Raw genomic sequence first — 23835 nt, 5'->3', positions numbered from 1 at the left:
TGTCTGGGGTGGGCAATTCTTGTTGTATGGCCCCTACGTTATGATCACTATTCAGCATATCCCGATCGTCTGCATCCGTGCTTGGGTTGACCCTATATGGTGGTCCAGGATCTACTGGCTGTTCCCCTTCTTCATCAACCTGACAAGCTGGAGTCACCTCAAAGTTGGTATTACAATCTAGGTTGAGTCAATTGTTAGCATCTAAGGTACTTAGTGCTTGGTAGCGATTCAACACTGGTACCTCAAACACAGGAAATAAGTTAGTACATTTACTAGGGGCAAAAAGACCTCTTTTGTCTTTATCAATGGGTTCATTAATAATGCGGCTGTAAAAGAAGCCAAGTGGGTGTAAACCTATACCCTTGTCCGAATATGGTAGCGAAGCCGCTCTTAACAGGGTAGTTGCAGCGTGTTGAGGATATTTAAAATTAACAATAATACAGTCGCCTTCACTGCTCTTTCGGGAATTGCCGATCCAATTAACCCTTCTTGTGGTAAGGATCTGGTTAGAATAATTCATAGGGAACCCACATTGTTTATGGAGCCAGAACAATGTTTTATTTTTAAGAGAATAATGCGATTCCTGTAGGTTCTGGTTCGTATGTTGTTCAAGGGGTGGCACATTAGTTAGAACAACCACGTATGGGGCACAATCAGGGGGTAAATTAAAGTGTGACTTCGTTTAACTTCATTCGGCGTCGGGCCACTCTCAAATTCTACTGCTACCAGGTTCTTCTTACCTCCTGTCGGTTGGGGATTAGGCTTGCTTGCTACTATCTTGTTCATCTCCCCACTACATTCAGTCACTACATTGGATATACCTGTGGCGGCGTTACTGACCCTGTGTCCTTCTACTTTGTCCCTAGGTCTTTTACCAATTCAATATTGGCAGATAATTGGTCACCTAGCCCAGAGACCTCTCTAGAGATAGTGTCTAGCTTTTCAGTTAAAAGTTTAATTAAATTTTCTATTTTGGCACCCATGATGTTAAATAACTGGTCAAACTGACCAGCATTTAATTTTACTATGCTAGGGTTATCCATTGACTCTTCTCCACCTAATGTGCCTGTTGCCGGTGTTTTGGCTCCCTTTCTATTATTGTTTCCGCCTCGTTTAGTTTGAGCTTTTCTACAGCCCCTTCTTGTTTTAGGGGCCGGGGTCCTCTGGGTAGAAGTATTAGAAATATCAACTAGTATAGTAGGTGTTATTGGTATTTGGGCTAAAGCCTCTGGGGTTGTGCTAACTAGATTGCTTGAATCCCTACTAACTATAGATGGGGCAGCCAGAGGTGTCGAGGGCATTGGTGGCAAACTGTCTAAGCCCAGTGAAAGTCGCTGTTCTGTTTTGTCAATTTCGTTGTTTATTTTATTTACTGCTTTCACCAGGTAATTGGCGAGCCTGGCACTAGCCAGCTCAATAGGGGTATTATTTCCTTTTCGCTTCGACATATTTGCATTAGATAACTATATACAGTTTATTTCAAATATACAAAAGCTATTATGAATGGAATATTAAGTAAACTATAGACCAAAATTCCTCATTAAAAATAAAATTAAAAAGGGATGATAAAAACACTACAAAAAGTTCATCGTCCCATTATACAGCCATTAATGGCACTTATGAGTCTTACTTTGATGCTGTATGGAGCCCTAAAATTAGAAAACCAAGGGTTCAGGCCCAGCCCAGCCACGTTCAGCCTCGGACGGCCTCAAACGGTCCCGCCCTTCACCCGGGCTTAACCCGGCACGACCCGCGCGCGATCCCGCAACGCGGGGGCTCTCCTCAAATTTATGCGCCTCCGGGTGCTGTAAGGGCGGTGGCGGCTACCGCCGCAAAGGCTCTCGTTGGCTTGTAGTCCCCCTCTCCTCGCTGGCCGCGCTACGTTGGTGTGGGGCTGCGGTGTCAGGAGAGGGACCAAGGAAACCAGCAGCGGGGCGAAATTAGGCAGCAACAGACGTGGTAAGTGCCCCCAAAAGGACGTTTTCACTGAGCTCCCGCTCCACCGGGGCTCTCCTCAAATTTATGCGCCTCCGAGCACGGTAAGGGCGGTGGCGGCTTCCGCCGGAAAGGCTCTCAGGGCTTGTAGTCCCCCCCCCTCTCCTCGCTTGCCGCGCTAAGTTGGTGTGGGGCTGCGGCGTCGGGAGGGGGACCAAGGAAACCAGCAGCGGGGCGAAATTAGGCAGCAACAGACGTGGTAAGTGCCCCCAAAAGTAGGTTTTCACGGAGCTCCTGCTCCACCGGGGCTCTCCTCAAATGTATGCGCCTCCGGGCGCGGTAAGGGCGGTGGCGGCTTCCGCCGCAAAGGCTCTCGGGGCTTGTAGTCCCCCCTCTCCTCGCTGGCCGCTCTACGTTGGTGTGGGGATGCGGCGTCGGGAGGGGGACCTAGGAAACCAGCAGCAGGGCGAAATTAGGCAGCAACAGACGTGGTAAGTGCCCCCAAAAGTACGTTTTCACAGAGCTCTGCACAGTCAATTTAGGCAGCACATGAGCACACATACATCTAGGCCACCTGAGTCAAGGCAGGGGCTAAAAACCACATCCCCATGAGCTCCCCTGTTTGGAGCTCCCATGAAGGCACAGACAGCTTGCAGGACAATAGGCAAGTTCCTCTGCCTTCTCTGTGCCAAAGCAATTCCGTGGCTCAGACAGGAGACCAAAATATTTCAGACTAGATGAAGTCAAGGACCATCCATCTCTTGGAGAACTGCTTAACTAGTGTAAACTGCTATTTTACACAACTTCGAAACCCAACCCCATCTGCAGGGTCCTTCAAAGGAGATGTAAGGGGATGTAACATTTGCTGAACAGTCATAAGATCACACCTTCTGTTGCAGGAAAAACTGAAACTCAATCTCCAGCATCAATGCGTTTCATAGTAAACCAGAGGTAAAACTTCCAACACTTCAGTTAGCCAAAGCTCTTTTTTTTGTTCTTATCAACTATTGTTTGACCCACAATCAGAGACCACAAGTATCCCTTGTCTGTTTTCAAGAAGTTAATTCAGTCCTGCTTTTTCTTTTTGGTTCTTTGAATCCTCTACTTTTAATAGGAAGAAATAAAAAGACAAGTGCTATACTGCAAAGAAATCTGAAAGCTGCGATGAAAGAAGCAGGAGTAAAGCACTACCGACACTGGATAAGGGAAAATAAGGTATCGGTTATATGTCCCCAAACAATTTTAGCTTTCGATGGGCTTCTTAATCTGCATTAGCATCCATACAAACCAAAAAGGAAATTTTGTACTCCAGGTGCTATCTTCATGTTAGCATATCACAATCATTCTGCAGCATCCGTATGCTCTAAGCTAAACCCCGGTCTAACTCAAGGGATAACTTAGTGTGTCCAGGAGATGGTTTAAATTCCTTGCAAGAGTGGAAGATGTGGGATTTAGTATGAAGCCACATGGTAATAACTAAACCATGACTGTTTTTTTATTTTTTCCCATTGCTGCGAACATTCCAAACAGATTCTACAATAAACTGCTATATCAAAATATACCACAACTAGATATAATGTTGGGCCTCCTAAACCAGCAAAAGAAAAAGTCATCTCTCTAAAATGGAAGCAATCTCCCATTTGCATGGCGATACGTCTGTAAAACTCTCCTTTGTACATGTTCTTTTTTCCCCTTTAACCTCTCTGGAGGATTCCGAGAGACATTTTATTTATGAAATTATCAGACATAGTGCAGTATCACTGTAATTTCTAAATGTCTGGAAGTTGTGAAGAACCGGGTTTTCAAGTACCCAGCGGCGTCAGGGACACGCCCGAAGTCCTCTAGGTTCCCTTGCCTTGGTATACAGAGACACGGAAACTTCTAGGTGGCGTCAGAGATCAAATTTATTAGCTGCAGCCAGTAGCAGAAATCCCAGTAATACAACACGGTGTACAACTCAAGAAACTGCTCAATTTTACTAAGGTGAGACATCCCTATTTATACACAAAAAGGTACATTTAAAATGCACGCCCCTGCACCAAAATTCAACCAATAGAAAATATATGACATCACACAGTATCATACAGTAAAGCTCATTTTACAGTGTCCCAACCCACAAGTTAATATTCAGGCATATCTAAATAATAATTTGGAAGGCCCGCACAAACCCTTAATTGAAAGCGTAACCCATGAAATGAAGAAACAGTCAAGAAAAGTAGTTTCAGATAATGTGCAAGATAACAGATACGTAAAGAAACTTAAAAGTTAACAAATGTCTTGGATGATGATTGGAAAAGTAAATAACGATCTTGCAGGGAAATTGGCCTGGCAGGGTCAATTCCTAGGTGAAAGGCCAGCTTCTGAAATTAACTCCAATGCACAAAGGAATCCTTGGTTAATGTATATATATATATGATTCACAATAGGTCAGACTGCTTTGTTCACAGACTAACTTCTGAAGCCTACATGAAAAGTAACACCAGATGGCAGTCACGACACATGGCAAAAACCCATGTTTCAGAAAAGAAAGTTTTAAGGAAAGAAACCATTTAGATATTGTTTAAGATAAGATATGCGCAAGGAAATTAAAGGTTAACGAGGTCCTGAACAGTGATTGAAAAACTCAGACAACGATCAGCTAGTGAAACTGGTTTTGCAAAAGGTCAGTTTCAGGTGAAAAGGGTTACTCTCTCTGCAGTTCATTCAGAGCCAGAGAAACCCAAATTAATATATGCACGAACTCAGAAGGCAAGGCCACTTGTTTTGGGCCTACTTCACTGGCCTACGTGAGGGCAAAACTAAAATGCAGTCAGGTTTGAGAATTACAGAACCACAGTTGGAGCCCTAAGTAATTATGATGGACATCTTTATATCATGGGAGGTTCAGCCAATCAGGAGTGCCTACTGAAATACAAAGGAACAAAAGCCCACCAAACAAAGTAATTCAATCACAAGCTTAACTTACGTTGATGACAAAAATAAATTGGCCAAATGGAAGAAGCGGCCTCGGTATTTCACGTGGAAAACTAGTGGATCCAAGAGGGTGTAGAGCTTCTTGTAAAATTCTGGGTATTCCCTGGACAGAGAAGGAAAAATAAATAAATAAATAAGACAAAGATGTTTTTAAAACTGATTATTCAGTATAAACAGGGCCGTGGTCCAGCAGTATGGAGTTGCTTACAACTACCCAGTAATCTAGCTATTTTATGAGGCCTAGAAATTCTAGACACGTGGTCCAAATAGAAAAAAGGAACCGGGCTATAAAATGTACAAATTTAAGAAAATGCTAACACATTTTAAAAAGCCATGGCATGTTAAAAGAATGAGTAAAGGTATAAATAAGTGTTAAAAGACAGACTAAAGTAAAAGCGCAGATTTCTTTGTGGCAGTCTTAACACACCAAGGTTCATCATTTCATAATTTTAGTGATCAATTTGAAGTCGCTAGTAGGAACTGGCTTAGGGACATCCCCCAAACATAGCATGTCCCATTTCACTTCTAGAAACCATAAAAGCTCTAATCGGGAAGAAGAAACATCTACCATTTATTGGTAGATGTTCCACATCCATCAAACTCTTAACCAGGCCCTTAATTGTGTAATACCAAGAAGATTATTTTTTTGAGTAACAAAAGCAGTGACAACTTTTTTAAACCAGAGAGAAAGAGAAATTATTTTATCAACAAACAAGAACTAAAATGTAAAACTGCTATCAAAAACACAAATGCACACACTAAAGTCTGCTTTAACTTACAGGTTATGTTCATGTATCAGCACAAACAATCCATTCAACGCCAGTAGACTGATGGCTCCACCTATTAAAAAAAAACATTAAAACCGATTATTTCATGCATTCCACCGAGGTCCCGTGTTTCTGACACCAACTGAGCACACATTACATGCATTAACTGCTAGGAGTCCTTTGCCAAAATGACTATCACACTAGTATTTGCAGCTATGAATGAAAATCTAAAAGAGGTACTTGCCACTGAGGGCTTCAGGATTTAACAATAATTTGCGCATTACAAATTTCCAAAACAAAGAAAACAACCATTGATAAAGACAATAGATCGCCTTTTGACTTTGACAGGGCTTTCGCCAATGCAGTTTCCAGTTCCAAAACGAAGAAAATGCTTATTTGATGGCGTCGTACAACTCTAAGGGGAAAAAAATGGGATGAGGAATACACATGAATGAATCATCACAGATGTTAACGTATGTATTGTGATGCTGCAGCAGTCCCAGCGTATTGGCATTTATGTGTTTGTCATGAGGTAGAGGCCATTTTGTTTCAATTTAATGCTCCAAGATGGTGGACAACAATCTGTGAGTGCTAAATAAAAATATAAATCAATCATTAAAGTGCATTCACCCCACCCCCAAAAGAACTGTCTAGAAGCCAATCGCAGCAGCCAAGTCCTCCGAAAACTGGTAAAAAAAAAAAAAATCAATTGGGGGAGGGCAACAGTTGAGTTGAGCGAGTGGGGGAGAAAAGCAAATGTCTGAGTAGGGTGGGAGTAGGAGGAGAAGGAGCGGAGTGGGGCAACATTTAAATTTTAAAAAAGGAACAAAAAAAGTTAAGCAGAATGTGGAGGCACGGGATGCAACAGGCAAACTTGTGAGGGAGCAACACAAAATGTGTGAGAGCAACACAGAGTATGGGGTGGGCTTTAGGGAGGGGCAAAGCACTTTACTAGGGAGAGAAAAAGAAAACACATACAATCCAATGAATTGCTGGAAGCAGAATTAAAAAAAGTAATGCCTTGATACTGAACCGTGGAAAGAAACAAATTATCCAATCAAAGGAATAGTAAACAATCTAGGCTCCTGAGGACAAACAAAAGACAATGAAAGACATCGAGTAAGATGCAAGCAAATGAGACTGACAAAAAAGCCAATCAGTGGTATGTAATGGGCTGGCCCAAAGTCCACTGTAATTATTGGTTTTGTCCACAACAGGCCTGCAACAGCAGCCAGACTAAGGTTTACTGTACGCAAGATCTAATAAATGAAGGGGCGACTATTGAGGTACTGGGTTTTTAAGAACCGGCACAGAACCGGTAACCCAGCGGTGCCAGGGGATCAACACCCAGAGACCTCGGGTTCTCCTGAGTCAGACCGACAGAAACTCAGAGTTTTCTAGGTGAAGTCAAAGATTAGTTTATTGGCTGCAACCAAGGTGACAGGGTCCTAGAAGTACAATACGAGTATATTCAGGAGACTGCACACTTTCACGAAGTCAGGCTTCTCTTCTTATACGTAATATTCAGCCTTGGGCAAAACATTCCTTGGATTCGTGGTATTTCATTTATGGTTACTGATTACAAAAGAAAAGCAGAGTCATGATGACATGTACATATTTCACGTCGTGCTGCCCATAACAAATCATCCGGCAAGGCCCAACATTTCATCAGATATCGCTGGACCCCTAATAAAAATGGTCACCTCTCCATCATAAAGAAAGTGAAGGAAAGGAGTGGAGAAAGATGTGAGCGAGATATGGCAGGTGTGCGCGCTGAAATGGTTTTATGGCTGGTTGAGCTTAGATGCTATCTTGCTCGGCCACTGGGAGGGAACTGACCTAACGAGTTCGGCCTGGGGCAATGGTTCTAACTTGTACTGGGGTCAGGGAGAAGTCGATTAAGGAGTATGTGTCCTTGTGGAATCAAATTCAACTGGATTAAGGCCTATGTAAAGGGCAACATGCAGCTAAGGGTTTAGAAGGTAAATGACGATTTCGAGGTGAAATCGTCACTCTAATATGCCGAAAATACATGTACTTGATGTACTCGTCATTCTCGGTCTTTTGATACCAAATTCGTCCTATTTCGACGAAGTTTTTATTCTCGAGTCCAGTACTATTATATGAATCCAGATTTTTCAGAACCACACTATGTTCCTGTGAAAACCCATAAAATTAGTGATCAAGCATAGAAAAAAACTAATTCAAAATAAAAAGTGAAACAGCAAAATGAGCAAGATCAAAAGCACTACATTTTTAAACTACTTCTAATTAAGTAGAACATCAATTAATTGAGACTTAAAATAGTGTATTAAAACTTAGTATTCAGTAGACGTGCAATTAAGATCAGGAAGATGCAAAAAACAGCGATACCCTTTATGAAAACACTACAACACTGTGCAAACAAGCAGCAGAGTGCAGTACAGAATGGTCTAAACAAACATCTTAATGTAGCTAACTAAGTCAAATCCACATGCAGTGTAAGGCACATGGGTTTAGGTCACAGCAGCGAACGTACAGACCAGTAGCGTTTGAAATCCAGTAACAGGTCTGGGGGTACTCTTAAATCCAATGCCCAGAGTGCAGGGGTGCTCATTGATGAAAAAGGCAGTTAGGATGCCATCCTTTGACTTGTTGGAATCTGAGCTAGATGCACTGCTTGCTTCAATTCTGCATTAAGTCTACAAGTGTATATTTATTTATAGCGGCAGCTCTGGACCCTGCATTTGTTTTGTTTTTTAAATCCTAAGCCAACAAGGCCTCAAGACCGAGCCAAAGACCTCATGGTGGCTTCTTGTATTTGGCATTATTTGTAGAGTGGTTCTAATCCTCACATTATTATCCTCTTTCGAAAAAGAAAACATGTGCCACCTATCAAAGTAAAAGCAAATAGGGCGTGGCCAGGCACCGGCGAAGATGGCCGCCTAGGACCCGAGCTCTGCCGGGACCGAGGCTGTCCCCGTGACCATCCGACCAAGATCCTGGCCAGGGCGCTTCTACATCTACGCCCTGACCCCCTTACAGATGGTGCCCTCGACCGGAGCGGAAACCGGCCGAGTCGCCGCCATCTTTCTAGCCACGGCGGGCCTGGGGCTGACTGCCTGGAGCCCACGGGCCGGGAGAAATTGAACTCGAGGCCCCGGCTTGGGGCCTACTTATATCACTTGGGGCTGAAGGGGGCCGCCGGCCCATCGAGACTCCTGCAGACGCGGCGCCCGGGCCACGCCTTTGTCGACCACCCGGTGGGGCCTGGTGGGGTGCGGAGGCGGGGGAGGGGGCGGTGCCCCCCGGGAGCACCAAATTCCATCCTGTTGGCGCCAGTTTGCGGCTCCATGTAGGAGCTGGGTCCTGGGGCACAGAGAGAAGGGAGCGCCTGGTGAGTCATGCGAGGCCCACGAGAGCACCCCCGAGCTGGGGGGGGGCTCCTGAATCGACAGCAAGGCGGCTGAGACCCCGCGGTGGTGAAGTGGTCGGACCGGCCACGCAGGGTGGCATCGGCCGGGTCCTGTTGAAGAGCCCCGGGGGGACGAGACCCCTGCAGCGTGGAACGGGACGTGGTTGGGCCCTAAACAGGGTATTGGCACTAGTAGAGGTGAGGAAGCCCTGAGACAGTGTGAAGGCCTGAGATAACGCCGTATACGTCCAGGTGCAGCGGTGTGGATCTGGAATCTGGTGGCACATTCCCTGGAGCGGTGGCGCACTGGGCCCGTAAACGGTTTGTTTTGGCCTGGTGGGGACCGGGCGAGGACTCCCTTGACCGAGGTCGGCACGCTGGGGCCCAAAGGTGGTGAACTTACTGTCGCAAGTTTGTTTAAAGTAGACGGGTTGGGGTCCTACCAGCCACAGAAAGGCACCGGCCACACGAACTAGGAGGCGGAAACGCCGGAAATCCCTACAGCCGCCCCTCGCTCCCTCGGTCCCGGCGGTTGGGCCGCAGGGGCGCCGCCTGTTCACCATGAGGCCAAAGGGAGGTGTGTCCACCCAGACGAACAAACTGGATAAGTATGCGATGCCGCTGGGCCAGGGACCATCGGGAGCGGCGGATGGGGACCAGGCGGGCCAGATGGAACCATCCCTAACATCAATAATGGCCGCGATTCAAACGCTAGGTACCAACCTCGAAACCAAAATGGACAAAATCTCCATTGAGGTAAACTTGCTTCGCACAGATCTGAGTAAAAAGCATAAAAGCGTTGCAGACCTCTGAAAGACGGCTGGAAGGTCGGATCAACGAGCTTGTGCACCAACATAGCCAAATGGCCCTTCGCCTCGAGGATCAGGAAGGGAGGGCCCGGAGAAGTAACATCCGCGTGGTAGGTGTGCCGGAGGGAACGGAAGGGCAAAGTGTGGAACTGTTTCTTGAAGACCTAATCCTCCGACATTTGAAGCCTAAACGTTTGTCAAAAATGTTTACGATTGAACGGGCCCACCGCGCACCAGTCCCTAAACCTAAGCCAGGGGCTCCGCCCAGGACGATAATTGCCAAAATATTGAACTATAGGGACCGCAATGCTATCCTTCAGGTGGCAAGGCAACAGGGAGACCTGCAGTATGAGGGGGCCACCATCCGTTTCTTTCCCGACTTCACCCTGCAGGTCCAGCAGGAACGGCGCTCATTCTTGGGAGTGAAAGCGGCGCTACGTGACCGGGGCATAAAATATATGATGTTTTTCCCAGCCAAGCTAAAGATCATTGTTGGAGGCAAGTCCCTATTCTTCACCACACCAGCGGTGGTCCAGGAGTAGCTTGACACGGCGGCGCCGGCTGCCCAGGCGCGGCAAGAACATGGCACATGGCGAGAGGATCGGGGCCTTTCCCCCGGGTCCGCTAGGAAGGGATGGAGATGCGAGGCTGTGTGGGGAGGGGGGGTAATGTTTGTTTGGTCACAATTGAGAGGTTTTCAACGGATCCAGTGGAGTGCAGAGGTCCCAAGGTCTACGCAGGGTGTGAACTGTGGATATGGCTAAGAAATGGGACAAGAGTCTCAAGATACTGAGTTGGAATGTAAATGGGCTTGGGGATAAGTTCAAACGCACCATGGTACTTTAGTTCATCAAGCACTACCAGCCTGACGCCGTGCTATTACAGGAGCCTCATTTGTTGGGCAATGCTTGCCACGCCCTGAATAGGTATGGTTACACTTTGGTATTCCACTCTGGTTTCAGCACCAGGTCCCGGGGTGTGGGTATCCTTCTTCGACACACCTTTCCCTTCCTCCCCGACCACACTGACACAGATCAGCAGGGTCGCTTTGCCACAATCTCGGGTAAATGGGAGGGGCGCAGGCTGACCCTGGTATCCACATATGTCCCACCAGGTCTCCAGTCGCAGGCGTACACTGACCTTGGTAAACTCCTCCTATCCCTCCCGGACGGGCAGTTGTTCATGGGGGGGGGGGGGAGGTGGGGACTTTAATGCAGTAGTCTCCGGTACACTGGACAGACACCCACCCAGGGATATACCTCGGGGGCAGAGATGGTTGGGGGATTTCCTAGAGACGTTTGGCCTCACGGACATATGGCGTCTGGCGCACCCCACGGACACACAATACACTTTCTTTTCGGGACCGCACCACTCTTTCTCCCGCCTGGACCACATCCTTACTCCTCTACACCGGGACACAATAGTGCGCACAGCAACACATCTGGCAAGAGGTATTTCTGACCACTCGCCGGTTATGGCCCACCTAACTGTGGGCAATAGGCTAGAGGGGGGCGTAGCACCTATTAATGCCTGGTACCTCCGCAGTGAGTATCTGCGTAAGGCACGGACCCTTTCAATAACCAATTATTTTGATAGCAACGACGGTTCAGTAGGGTCGGCAATTACATTATGGGAGGCCTTTAAAACGGAGAGGCCCTGTCGGCGATTGCGGGTCGGCGAAAGGAGAGGGAGGCGCAACTTGTTGCGATTGAGGCTGACTTGGGGGCGTTGGAGGTGGTAGAGCGTACTGAGGATACGCCCGGGGCGCGTCATCGGCTCTCCCTAAAAACCGCAGAGTACCAGGCGATGGTGATGGAGGCAGCAAAGAAGATGGCTGCCACTAGGGAGGGTAAGATCTACGACCAGGGAGACAAGGGGGATAAGCTCCTGACATGGCTTGACAAAAAACAACAGGTGAGCAAGGTAGTGGCTGAAATCCGGACAATAGATGGCTCTGTAGTCACAGAACCGCACGACAGTCACAGAATTTGCTCGTCATTTTCGGGCAGTTTATAGTAGGGGGTCTGACCGTCCGGAAGAAGACTCGGCCGCACTACTAGCGGACCTTAGGATGCCGGCCCTCTCTGACGTGGAGCGCGATCTCTTGGAGGCGCCACTCACCGCGGCGGAGGTGGAGCGTGCCATCGGAGATCTTCGTCCTGGTAAGGCGCTCGGCCTAACGGACTCCCGATCGAGCTCTACAAGCTCAAGCCGGATGGCATTAAGCTCTTATCTCCAACGCATGTTCGAAGAAAGCAAGTCCAAGGGGATATTACCCCGCGACCAAAGGCTAGCAACCATCGTAGCGATTCCTAAAGAGGGGAAACCTAGGCAGCTGTGCGCCTCATATAGGCCTATCTCCCTGCTGAATGCGGAACCTAAAATACTAGCGAAAGTCCTGGCTAATAGGCTCCAGCCGGTCCTCAGCACTCTGGTCCATCCGGACCAATCCGGATTCATGCCCCACCGTAATACTGCGCTTAATCTCCGTCGGCTGAATGGGGTGTTGGGGAGATGCCATACGATATGTGAAGATGCAGTGGTGGTATCCCTCGAAGCCACAATGGCCTTCGACACCCTCGAATGGCCCTACATGATGGTGGTCCTTCGCGAACTGGGTTTCAGCCCCAGCTTTATCTCTTGGGTGCGGCTCCTCTATTCCAAGCCGCTTGCCCAGGTGGTCGTGAACAATAAGGTCTCAGAGGCCTTCACCCTGGAGAGGGGGACTCGCCAGGGGTGCCCGCTCTCGCCCCTTCTGTTTGCCCTTTCCCTTGAGCCGCTGGCCACCTGGATCAGACAGGACGTCTCCCTTAAAGGACTTCGGTGGGCTGACTGTTGGGAGGACAGGATCTCCCTGTACGCAGACGACATCCTCCTCTACCTCTCGCGGCCCCGGAGGTTGCTGATCGTGGCTCTGGATATTTTTACAAACTTTGGCAAGAACTCCGGATACAGCATCAACTGGAGTAAATCCCTTTTATATGTCCTCCACGGTGCCACCCCCGTACTTCCACATGACTGTCCCATAAAGGTGGTCACCGAGGGCTTCATATAGTTGGGCATTTTTGTATCGAAAGACAAGACCGCCATGTATGATAGAAATTTGCTCCCGCCCCTTACGAGGCTTAAGCGCGATTCTGCTGCCTGGCAGAAGCTCCCGATTTCCCTGTTGGCCGGGTGGCACTTTTTAAAATGATGGCGCTGCCCCGATTTCTTTATGCCCTGCAGAATTACCCTGACTTGATTTCCTCTTCATATTTCACGGCTGTTGAGGCGGCGCCGAGAAACCTCCTGTGGTCCGGTGCACCCAGAATAGCTCTGCAGAAGCTGACTTTGGGGTGGTACGATGGAGGGATCGCCCTACCCGACATACCCAAGTACTACTGGGCCGCACATCTATCGGCCATTAACCAGGGTACCTATTGCGACGGTAACGACCCGGGTATGGCATGGACAGGTGACTCCTGCCGGGTGGGAATTATGAAGCAGCGCTGTACTCACGGCCAGGTAGAGACGTACTTACGGGGACGCCTCTCCACACAGTGCAATTGTGGCACATTGTCCAACGTAATATGGGCTGGCACAATAGGCTCACCCTGGCCACCCCGCTCTGGGTTTCAGAACGACTTGGCCTCCTGGGCCGTACGAAGGGGTTCCGGAACTGGGACCTTATCGGTATCTCCCGGATAGGGGATCTTTGGGACTCTAACGGGGTCAAATCCTTTCCATCCCTACAGACTGCATATGAGCTCGCAGACACTGAGTACTTTCGGTACCTCCAAGTCCGTCATTCACTGCAGAAAAACATCCCACAGGGTACTGTGCCCCCACAAGCATCCCCCCTTGAAGACAGACTGTTGGATGGACACATTCAGGAACACGCAATCTCACTCACCTACAAGAAATTGATAAATAATCTTCCAGATTTGCTCCAGGGCCTTAAGGGAAGGGGGGATGCTGATGGTCTAGAAATCGACGAGGAGGAGTGGAGGAGTGCGCTGGCCTCCCCTAAGGAGGTGGCTATCTCATCTAGGCTGCGGCTCATCCAACTTGAAACTCTACATAGAGTGTACATATCAAACACAAGGCTGAAAAGGATGGGCAGGTGTGAGGGTGACGAGTGTAGGAGGGGGTGCGGAATGGCTGGCTCTTTCCTTCATATGCTATGGGAGTGCCCACTATTGCAGGCCTATTGGGTGAAGGTGGTGCGCTGCATGCAGAATGTTTGGGGGATAGAGTTGCGCCCAGAGGCGAAGCGCTGCATTCTGAACATATGGGAGCCAGCGGACTTACCAGCTAGAGGCAGGCTCTGGGTAACGCTTGGCCAGATGGTGGCTAAGCGTATTATTGCAAGACTCTGGGTGGCAGTCACGTCTCTCTGAATGGAAACGAGACATGGACTGGTGCATGTTGCAAGAGAAGACTGTGTATGTAGCCCGAGGGTGCCCCCACAAATGGGGGAGATATGGGACAAATGGAATGACCACAGAGGCGACATCTGCGAACCCCCCCAGCCTCGGCGATCGGTACTTGAGGTTGACTACTAATTGTTTTGATTTATTGCAGTCTTATTGCCATAATGATGATGTAACACTGTACCCTCTGTATGATCTGCTGTGCGCATTTGTAACCCTTATGTGTGACCATGTTGGACGCTGTTTGGTCTTAATCTCAATAAAAAGAATTTATACAAAAAAAAAAAGTAAAAGCAAATACCCAAACCCCAAACATCCTGGTATGAGAGTAGAACCATACAAAATAGGCTGCAAACCACAAAGATAGCCACTGGTTAAGTGAGGTATTTTGCAAAGAGTACGGCATGCCTTAGCATATCATGTTAATTCGTAAGGTTTTGATGACTTCTGCTGGACTGCTTGAAAATAAAATGTAGTGATGGTGCAAAGTATTACTAATTCAGAGTTCTTGTCCTAAATTTCTTTAGCTGCCACTGGTAGAATAGTTAAAATATATATATGGTGACTATCTAAATAGAACAAAAATCTGCCCCTGCAGCTTGAGCATACAAATTCAAAACAAATGGATGAAGGTTAACTACGAATGGTGTTCTTCCTGAAAGTTAATGTCCTCTCTCACTAAGAAACAATGATTATGACATTTGGAGCAAGAAGAAAAGGATTGTCAAAGTGCATGTGCTCCAAGTCTGCAGGAGCAGAGATAAGGGATAGAAGTGGAAATGTCATCCAATGAGCCCTCGGCCAGTGCCTGGGGATTCTAAGATTGCGCGCACAATCTACCAGGTGCCAGATAAATGTGACCCGTCACAAATATTTGTACGCAGAGGATCTTGCAACATGTAATTTTCTGAATTTGAGACAAGTTTGTCAAAGTAAGCTTGAAATGGCAACAGAAAAGGTAACTGGTGTAATACATCTTAACTTGCATGGTTTCTGAAGTTGTTCTCAAAGAGGACGCTCCTATATTTGGTCATCATTAAATTGTTAATATTTTCCATCATGGCTTGATGAGGCTGCTCCATGCATCTATCGTCCTTTATTAAAACAAGATAATCCTTGCATTCTTTTCTCCTTTCAAAGTGCAAATGTGCCTCTTCATTCTACTCCCATTCCACATTGGTTTACTGGTACTTTGAAATTAAATTGTAAACATTGTTCAGATTAGTACACTCCAGAACATGCCTTATCGGAGAAAATTACCTCAGTTGACACATTAAATGATACCAAAAAAATCACTATTGGGGGATCTACTCTCTCATACTAACACAATTTCCGGATGATTTAGAAAAAACGGCTCAGAAATGGCAGGGGAAACTGTCTATAATCTTGGAAGAATGTAAATATCATATTGTATGTCACAAACAATCCTCCTGTCAACTAAACTTCAAGCTCAGTTTTACAAGACATGTTTTTTTATGTACTATACCCCGGATAGAATTGCTAAATGGGGGAGTGGCAGAGGGACTTGCTGTTTCAGATGTATGTTACCAAATGCCGATTGTATACATATTTTTTCTTCTTTTTTCTTTTTTAACTTCTTTAAAAACAAGGATTGAGAAATTTGTTTGTTCTTCTAAAAACTGAAATAGTTTTGACTAATGAAGTGGTTTTATTGGAGGCCACAAGCCCCAGTAACCCTAGAACCGGCCATGAACTTGTCTTTATTGCAATGGCTGTACTGAGAATATGTATATGCTCGGCTTGGCTTGATCCCATTTCGCCATCGTTTCAACAGTGGTTTGCTAGGCTCTTGGCAATTTTTAATTTAGAAACTGCTATATATTAAAGAAAAGGCAGGAATCTGGTCTCCTCTGATCGAATGGTCTCAATCCCAAGGTAATACCTAGTGGTATATATTGTTATTATCATTTGTATGGTGTTATGTAATCTTTTAAGTTCGCGTTTGGATGTTCTTTGTAACTACTTATTTATACATGATCTGTTGATTTGTATTAAATTTTCTTGTATGTCTTGTCTGACAAGGGTGGGAAGGACTGGGGGGGGGCTTAAATTGTTGGAAATTCAAATAAAGATAATAAAAATAAAAAAAAACGAACATGCCTTATCACTGTAACTGACAGAAAAACAATGTTTTGGAAGGGACTCTTCAGAGCCCAGTGAAGTCAAGCCCCTTCATCTTCTAAAACCAATACCTGCCTGACGTTTAACTCAGAGAGCTCTTCAAACACCTATAAAGATAATCTATTTATCAAACAAACATTTAACCTACCCTTTATTGTGCTCCTAAAGGATGCTTTCATTACCTCAAGGTCAGGTACACAGTCTAAAAGTTCCTGACAAATATTACCATAACCCTTTAAGGAATCAGATGCAAATTTAGTCCAATTCTTTCCCAACAGGAAAAAAAATGTTCTTTATGAGCAAGCAGAACTTTACAGTACCTTGCTAGAAGGCCCAGCACCACCATCTACTTACTTGTGTGCAAACCTACTTCCACAGCCTACTCTCGGTCACTGGGGTTAAAGGTTCCCAGATGCTGCACTTGTTCACGCGGTAGGCCTTGGCATTCCATTTCAAAATGATTTAAGAGTTGGCTTGCCTTCCTATCTCAGCAAAAGAGTGGTTCTAATCCTCACTATTTGAGAAAAATTCCAGCCCACAAGGTGGCCTTAGACTTACCAACATCATAGGCGGCCGTCAAAAAGTCTATCATCAAAGTAGGCTTGCTCATATGAGGCAGAATGGACTCGTGCAAGATCACAAGCACCTTCTTGTACAGGCCAGGGTGCAGCTGTAAACAAAAATACAAACAAACCTATTAAGACAATTTTCCAAGCTCCACAAAGGTAGGTGGTTAACCTGGACTCTTTCTCTTGTATAACTATAGGTTTTAACGTTGATTGTTTAATCTTGTTTAGTAGTTTTATTAGTTGTGAACAACTTTTATTGTGCTAATTTGTAATATTGAATATAGGTCTCAAAATATATTAAAAATAAAAACCCTCCCCCATACATACATTTCATCTTCTCAACAACCAACTAACCTTTTTTCTTTAAAAATTAAAAATGTAGTCGTCCATATCCAGACTGATTACTAGGATTTGCACGACAATTCATTGCTATGTCAATAAAAGTTCTACTCAGTACTGGTTAAATTATACTGATTTCTCTGGAGTAATCCATGTACAATGTGCTTATGTTCAGAGCCCTGTAATATGAGCCTACTCTCGTTCTTGGGCAACCCAGGCCATGACCCCCCTTGACTGCTGAAATTAATATCCAATGGCAGCAGAAGGATGTGAACCAACGATGGGCCACAAGCAAATCCACTACAGGGTCACAAACATATTTACATCCATTTCAAAACAAACACAAAGTTGATGGATGGTGAGTCCAGGTTTAGATATTATAAAGAAAAATGTAAGAAGGGGCACTGTGATAATGGTTAATACATCCATCAGCAGCTGAGCTCACTAAATAGTACCACAGAAAACTATAAATGAAGCCACTAGTGAGCCCAAACTTTCACTAAGCAAGGAACAGCTCCCACCCAAGACAATGAGTTTACCTTGTGCTTCAGGAATCCCAACCACATTTTCTCAAAGACACGCTTGTGTTCCTGAAAATGAAAAAAAAATATGAGCCACACACATCGGTCATGGAGAACCCAGGAAGTTGCAGAAGGATCCTGGAACTCAGATACTGCAAAATATCTACTTCCCCCAACACTTAAGACCAGCATATGACTTTCTTCCTTCCTACATCTTCCTGTCCCACAGCACCATTCAGCAACAGGCAGCAATGTCACTACCCTCTCTGCATTGAGCAGTAATGTCTACTGTGGTGTGTTTGATACATGTAGGAAGCTGGCTCTGTATATACTATACCAAAGTAACGTATAGTGTGCATAGAGTTCAGTGAATCCCCCAACAGCTTACAGAGGTAAAAGTAGATAACACCTTACTCTCCATTTGTGGTAATCTGTGTGAGCTGTAAGGCTTTATCAGAGGGTAGTGTTAAGCATTTATTGCACACACTCAGGCAAGAAATTATGTTGCACACTCAAAGGCTAAACTCAGACCAAGTGTTTGTTTATAAAATATATTTCTTTAGTTGTATTTTATTTTTAGTACCAAGAAGGACTTGGCCCAGGTAAGTAACATTGTACTTTTCAAAACAGGTTGATCAGAATACACAAGCTGGGTGAAACTGATTTTGTTACAGGTTTGTAAAACATTTAAACACAGTTGATACTTTTAATTACTTTATGATTACTTTTTAGATACGTTTTTCTACTAGGTGTGATATGCCTAGATATCACACAGGGACATTTCCTAGACAAAGGTAAGTGAAGTATTTAGATATTAAAACAAAGTTGCTTCGTTTTCCATACAAACACAACTCAACACTTAGAACTTTTTCAGAAGAAAAACAGCCAATGCAAACTTATGGAGGAAAATGTGGTTATCGGTTGCAAGTAAGCAATCTGTCTTTAGTGTTGAGTTTCTGGGGGTTAGAACCAGAGTTCCCCCTGGGTCAACAATGTACTCAAAGAGCACCCTCAACGGCACTAGGGCAGCCAGGTGCAGATTACTGAGGCCCAATGTCAGTCTATGGGGCCATCTGTTGGTGGCTGCTCTCGGGCAAGCCACGGGGTTGAGGGAGCAAAGCTCCTAGAGTTAAGCTCAAGGCAAAGGGGGATCAGAGTTAGCACACACTATGCACCCACAGCGGCATAGGGGTACAGGGGTGGCCGGGTGCAGATGACTAATTTGGCAATTGGTGCCCTGTTGAGCTCTCCGGTCGGAACAAAGACTGCACGTTTGGGCAGAGAGGCTTCCTGGAGGCGACCATCGGTTGGAGGGGTAAGTTAGGAAGCAGGGGGATGCCTGTAAACCGTCAGTTGGGCCGCCCAAGACTGTGGGGCATCTGGTGCAGGGTTGTCTTTAGGTGTCTGGTTTCCTTACCAGCTCAAGTCGTAGTCGGGGGAGGGGGGGTCCTTCATGTAGAGGCTGCAGGCGTCGTCAGGAGGTGTGAGGTAGGTCAGGGATCACCAGTTCCCAGGTCAGGCTCGCTGGGGTACCTTCTTGTAGGGTTGGGCCACTCGAACTTGGGTTGTAGGCGTCGGGTGCAGACTCGCGGATTCAGCTGGAGCCAGAGTCTTGCTCTTGAGCAAGTCTGGTGCTCATGGGAGACCGAGATTGTAGGGAAGGCAGGGCAGGTCCTCTGGGTTCTGGGGGCTGCTGGCTACGCAAAGATTCCGCTGGTGCAGGTCTAGGTCGGGACAGGCTGGTAGTGCTGAGACCAAAGCAGTTGGTGCCCTACTCTTCTTCCTTCAGCACGGCTCTTCGGTCCTTCTTCTTGCTTGTCTGAGATGGCATGGTTCTAGGTTGCCCCCTAAATACTAAATTTAGGAGAGTTTCAGGTAGGTACAGGTTGGGACCAATGGGTCTCTACCTTGGGACGGGTATACCCCCTATTATGTGTGGTGGATGCTCTGAAATCTCGGTCACTTAAACTCCAATCCACTGCCCCGTCGCATCAACGTGGTCATCTTTTAGATCCTGTTTTTGCTAACTGGGAAGGAATTAAAATTGCCACACCATTGCAAATTATTTGGTCAGACCATTTTGTTATCCCTTTCGAAGTTGAGATCGGCCCCCAGGACTACAGTGGGACCAAAACCAGGCCTACGAAATATAGAAACTGGAAGAAGTTTACGCAGGAAAACTTCAAACTCGCCCTTCCTAATGACCCTCCCCCTCCCAGTGACACCCTGCTTAAGGCATGGGATAATTATGAGAAATGGGTGTCTAGGGCCCTAGATACAGTAGCACCATGGACTCTTAAACCTCCCGTTAGGAAAGCTAAAACTGCTCCCTGGTTCTCTAAAGAACTTAAAGAAGCCAAAGCCAAATGTAAAAAACTGAACGGAGTTGGAGGAAAAACTATAATCCAGTGGACACGCTGAACTATAAGAAAGAATTAAAAATATATTATAAACTCGTAAGAACAGCTAAAGGTGCTCATTTTAAAGGACGTACTGAATCTGCAAAAAATCCTACCAAGGAACTCTTCGTGATCTACAAAGAGCTTACGGCCCCATCCAGACTTGAGGCTCAAGATACCTACACCAATACACTATGCGATGATATCGCTGACTTTTTCATTTAAAAAAAGTGGATTTAATACATGCCACCTTCATAGGTAACACGCCAACTAAAGAGGCAGTAGTGAGAAGTGATTCTGCCACTAAGGCCCATTTGACTCACTTTATAGTTCCTGAGAGAGTTGACCTGCTCACCATCATTAACGGCATTCAGTCTGGCTCCCCCCTTGATGTGATTGCCCCTAATCGTTGTAGGGAAGTCATTGACTGTATGATTGAGCAGATTGAACACCTGATCACTCTGTCCTTTCAGGAATGTCATGTGCCTGACGTATGGAAGATGGCACAAGTAATACCACTGAAAAAAAAAGCTAATATACATATTTTCCAGTTACAAAATCTCCGTCCTATCTCCCTTCTCCCCTTCTGTGGGAAAGTTGTGGAGAAGATAGTGAATAGTCAACTCATGAAATTTGTTGAGGAAAACTCTCTTCTCCACTCCACGCAGTCAGGGTTCAGAGCAGGCCACTCTACCGAGTCGGCGGTTCTCTTCTCCACAGAATGTTTGAGACAACTTGCAGATGAGGGGCAGACAGCAGCGTTGGTTTTATTAGATCTTAGTGCAGCATTTGACACCGTGCTGCACTCAACGCTGCTGTCTCGCCTCTCAGATCTGGGAGTTGGGGGGGCCAGTCCTAGATTGGATAGGATCCTTTTTATAAAACAGGAGTTTTCAGGTGCACTGCCCTCCTCACAAATCGTCTCTTCGCAAACTGAGACACGGGGTTCCACAGGGCTCAAGTCTGAGCCCCACGCTATTTAATCTTTACATGGAGCCCCTAGCCCACATGGTGGAAGCTTTTGGTGTGGATATCGTCACATATGCTGACGATACCCAACTAATAATTAAACTCACTCACAATCAGGCTGAGGATGCCATTAATTTTTCCAACTGTATGCGATCGGTAGCAGGGTGGATGAATAACAACTGCCTCCGCCTCAATGGCGATAAAACTGAACTATTGATGGTTGGTAAGTCCCCCTATGCCTGGTCGCAGGCCTGGTGGCCATCAGAACTAGGAGCGGTTCCCCGCCCAGCGTATTCTGTTAAGAATCTAGGAATATGGTTGGATGCGGAGTTTTCCTTTAAACAGCAGATCAGCAAAATTACGGGTTAATGTTTTGGAATACTAAAAACACTCCGTAAAGTTCTCGATCTGCTTCCCATCAATGCTAGGAAGACTCTTATTCATGCCCTAGTGACTCCACATTAGGACTACGGCAACGCTCTTCTCTTAGGACTAAGCAGGAAAGGCCTACACCAATTACAATGCGTCCAAAATGCTGCTGCCCGCCTGGTACTTAATCTCCCGCGCAGGGCATCTGGCAAAACAGCATTACGAAAACTTCATTGGCTCCCCATCGAGGAGCGCATTAAGTTTAAAGCTCTCCGTTTCGCTCACCGCATAGCCCAGGGTAAAGGGCCAAGGTACCTGCGCAACCTTCTGACTATTCACCGCCCTACCCGGAACCTTAGATCTGCTGGAGCAATGCTGTTTCAACTCCCTCGTGTACGCAGGACCAGGATGGGAGGTAGCTCCTTTCGCTTTCTTGCGAGCAAGCACTGGAACAATCTCCCTCTTGACCTGCGCATGGAGCCCTCAGAAACAATATTCAGATTAAAACTAAAAACCTACCTCTTTCCAAGGGAATAACTGTCTCTATAGCCCAGGACCCAGACTGGCCCCGGGCCTCGGCCTCTTCAGGCAGCTGTAGCATTTCTAAGCGCGGGGACACACTGTCTTTAGTGTAACCAGGCGCTCTAAAAGTGGTTTTATTATTATGCCACCCTCCAGTGGTAGGAGGGGCATAAGCCTCCCTCCAGTTGGCGGGTTTCCACCCACCTTAAAGATGGTGGGGACAGAGTTGCGTGTCTCCTCGCCTTCTTCACCTGAGGGGTGGAGTTGGCCAAGGTGGGCACACCTATTCTCCTATCTTGGTTTCCCCGCCGAGTCTTTCTCCCAAAGTGTGGGTTAAAATGGGTGGGAGCCAGTTGCTGGGAGCAGCAAAAGACAGGGTCAGCTAACAAGGGCAGCAAGCCTTTGAAGCTTCCCCTTTGTGGATCCTACCCATCCTGGTAGAGGAGGCTTGTCACCTCTGCCAAGGATGTGCTTTGTTTCAGGCCCCCGAGAGCGGGAGGTTCTTGGCCCAGGGGTCCAGAAACATGTCTGACGGTGGCAGGTGGCGAGCAGTCACTCAGCCAGGACAATAGAGTTAGGTCGTTTTTCAGGGCGCATCTCTAAGATGCCCTTTGAGGGCATTTTATATCCAATCCAACACTGGCATCAGTGTGGGTTTAATGGGCTGAGAAGCTTGATACCATACTTCAATAAATCCATAATGGAGAGTGGAGTTCGGGGTGCCAAACTCCCAGCCCATGGTTTAAAATGGCTTCACTGCATTTACAATACCTGTGAATGGCACATGTACTGTAGGGACCTAAGGCTCATGTGACTGTGAATAAAGAAAAAAAAGAAAAAAGGGAGGTCCCCTATTGAACCAATCCGGGACAGGGGAAATACATAAAGCAAAAGAGTGTTCCTAACAAAAACCCATTGATTGGGGATTCTAAACACAAAATACATATGCTGGTGGTCAATAGAATTATGGAACACAATAGAAACAATCGTTGGTGCAATGCCAGAAAAATACACAAGTTAAAAAATAATAGATTAACAATTACAAATCAGAGTTAAAAAGAATACAATGTATTGCAATACATTTGTATACACCATTAGATAAAAACACATTAAAAAGATTCGGAAAAACAGTTGTCGACGCAGCGTTTCTTTATTGTAATAAACACCTTCTTCAGGACAGTTTTGCTAAATAATAATGAAAAGCATACAAATGATTAAAATGTAAAAAAGTATTTTCTCAAATGAGACATTGCACATAATGTTAACATCCATAATTTGGTTTTTTTGGTTCCATTCTTATTTAAACATTTTTTAATACAATCTTGTTAAACAACCACCAGGTGGTTGTTTAACAAGATTGTATTAAAAAATGTTGGGATGAGGTAAATTATGTGACTGGGGGAGGCGGGGTTCATTGAAAGGGGGTGGAAAATGAATGAGAAGCATAGGATCCAGTCCATGAAAATGACAAAAAAGGAAAATAGTTTAATGACTCTGTTCACAGCAAACTAGTCATTTGTCAGTTTAATTTTCTTTACAAACACATTCAATTCTCACAGGAAAGCCGCACACAGGAGTCACTAAATACATAGTTCAATATCTTATTGGCCCTTCACCATAATTTAAACCCATTATGTGCAACACACAAACTGTGTCCTCCAACTTAGCCCAAAACATAGCTATTCAAGAGCACCCTCCAATTCATTATCACA

General features: G+C 46.0%; 1 protein-coding gene across 1 annotated transcript in view; it reads right to left on the bottom strand.

Annotated features, from left to right (window-relative positions):
* Nucleotides 1–23835, bottom strand: part of NOC4L (nucleolar complex associated 4 homolog) — a 97980-nt gene that overhangs the window by 31763 nt on the left and 42382 nt on the right. The window contains exons 8-11 of the mRNA XM_078667887.1: nucleotides 17883–17933; nucleotides 16994–17105; nucleotides 5688–5748; nucleotides 4901–5011 (exon numbers count right to left, since the gene is read on the bottom strand). Coding sequence (XP_078524013.1) covers nucleotides 4901–5011; nucleotides 5688–5748; nucleotides 16994–17105; nucleotides 17883–17933 — 335 coding nt within the window. The remainder of the gene's footprint in view (nucleotides 1–4900; nucleotides 5012–5687; nucleotides 5749–16993; nucleotides 17106–17882; nucleotides 17934–23835) is intronic.

This window comes from Lissotriton helveticus, chromosome 11 (assembly GCF_964261635.1).
Source record: "Lissotriton helveticus chromosome 11, aLisHel1.1, whole genome shotgun sequence".
In the NCBI taxonomy this organism is placed as follows: Eukaryota; Metazoa; Chordata; class Amphibia; order Caudata; family Salamandridae; genus Lissotriton; species Lissotriton helveticus.
Note: the sequence above shows the minus strand (reverse complement) of the source record. Positions and strands in the feature narration are given on the sequence as shown.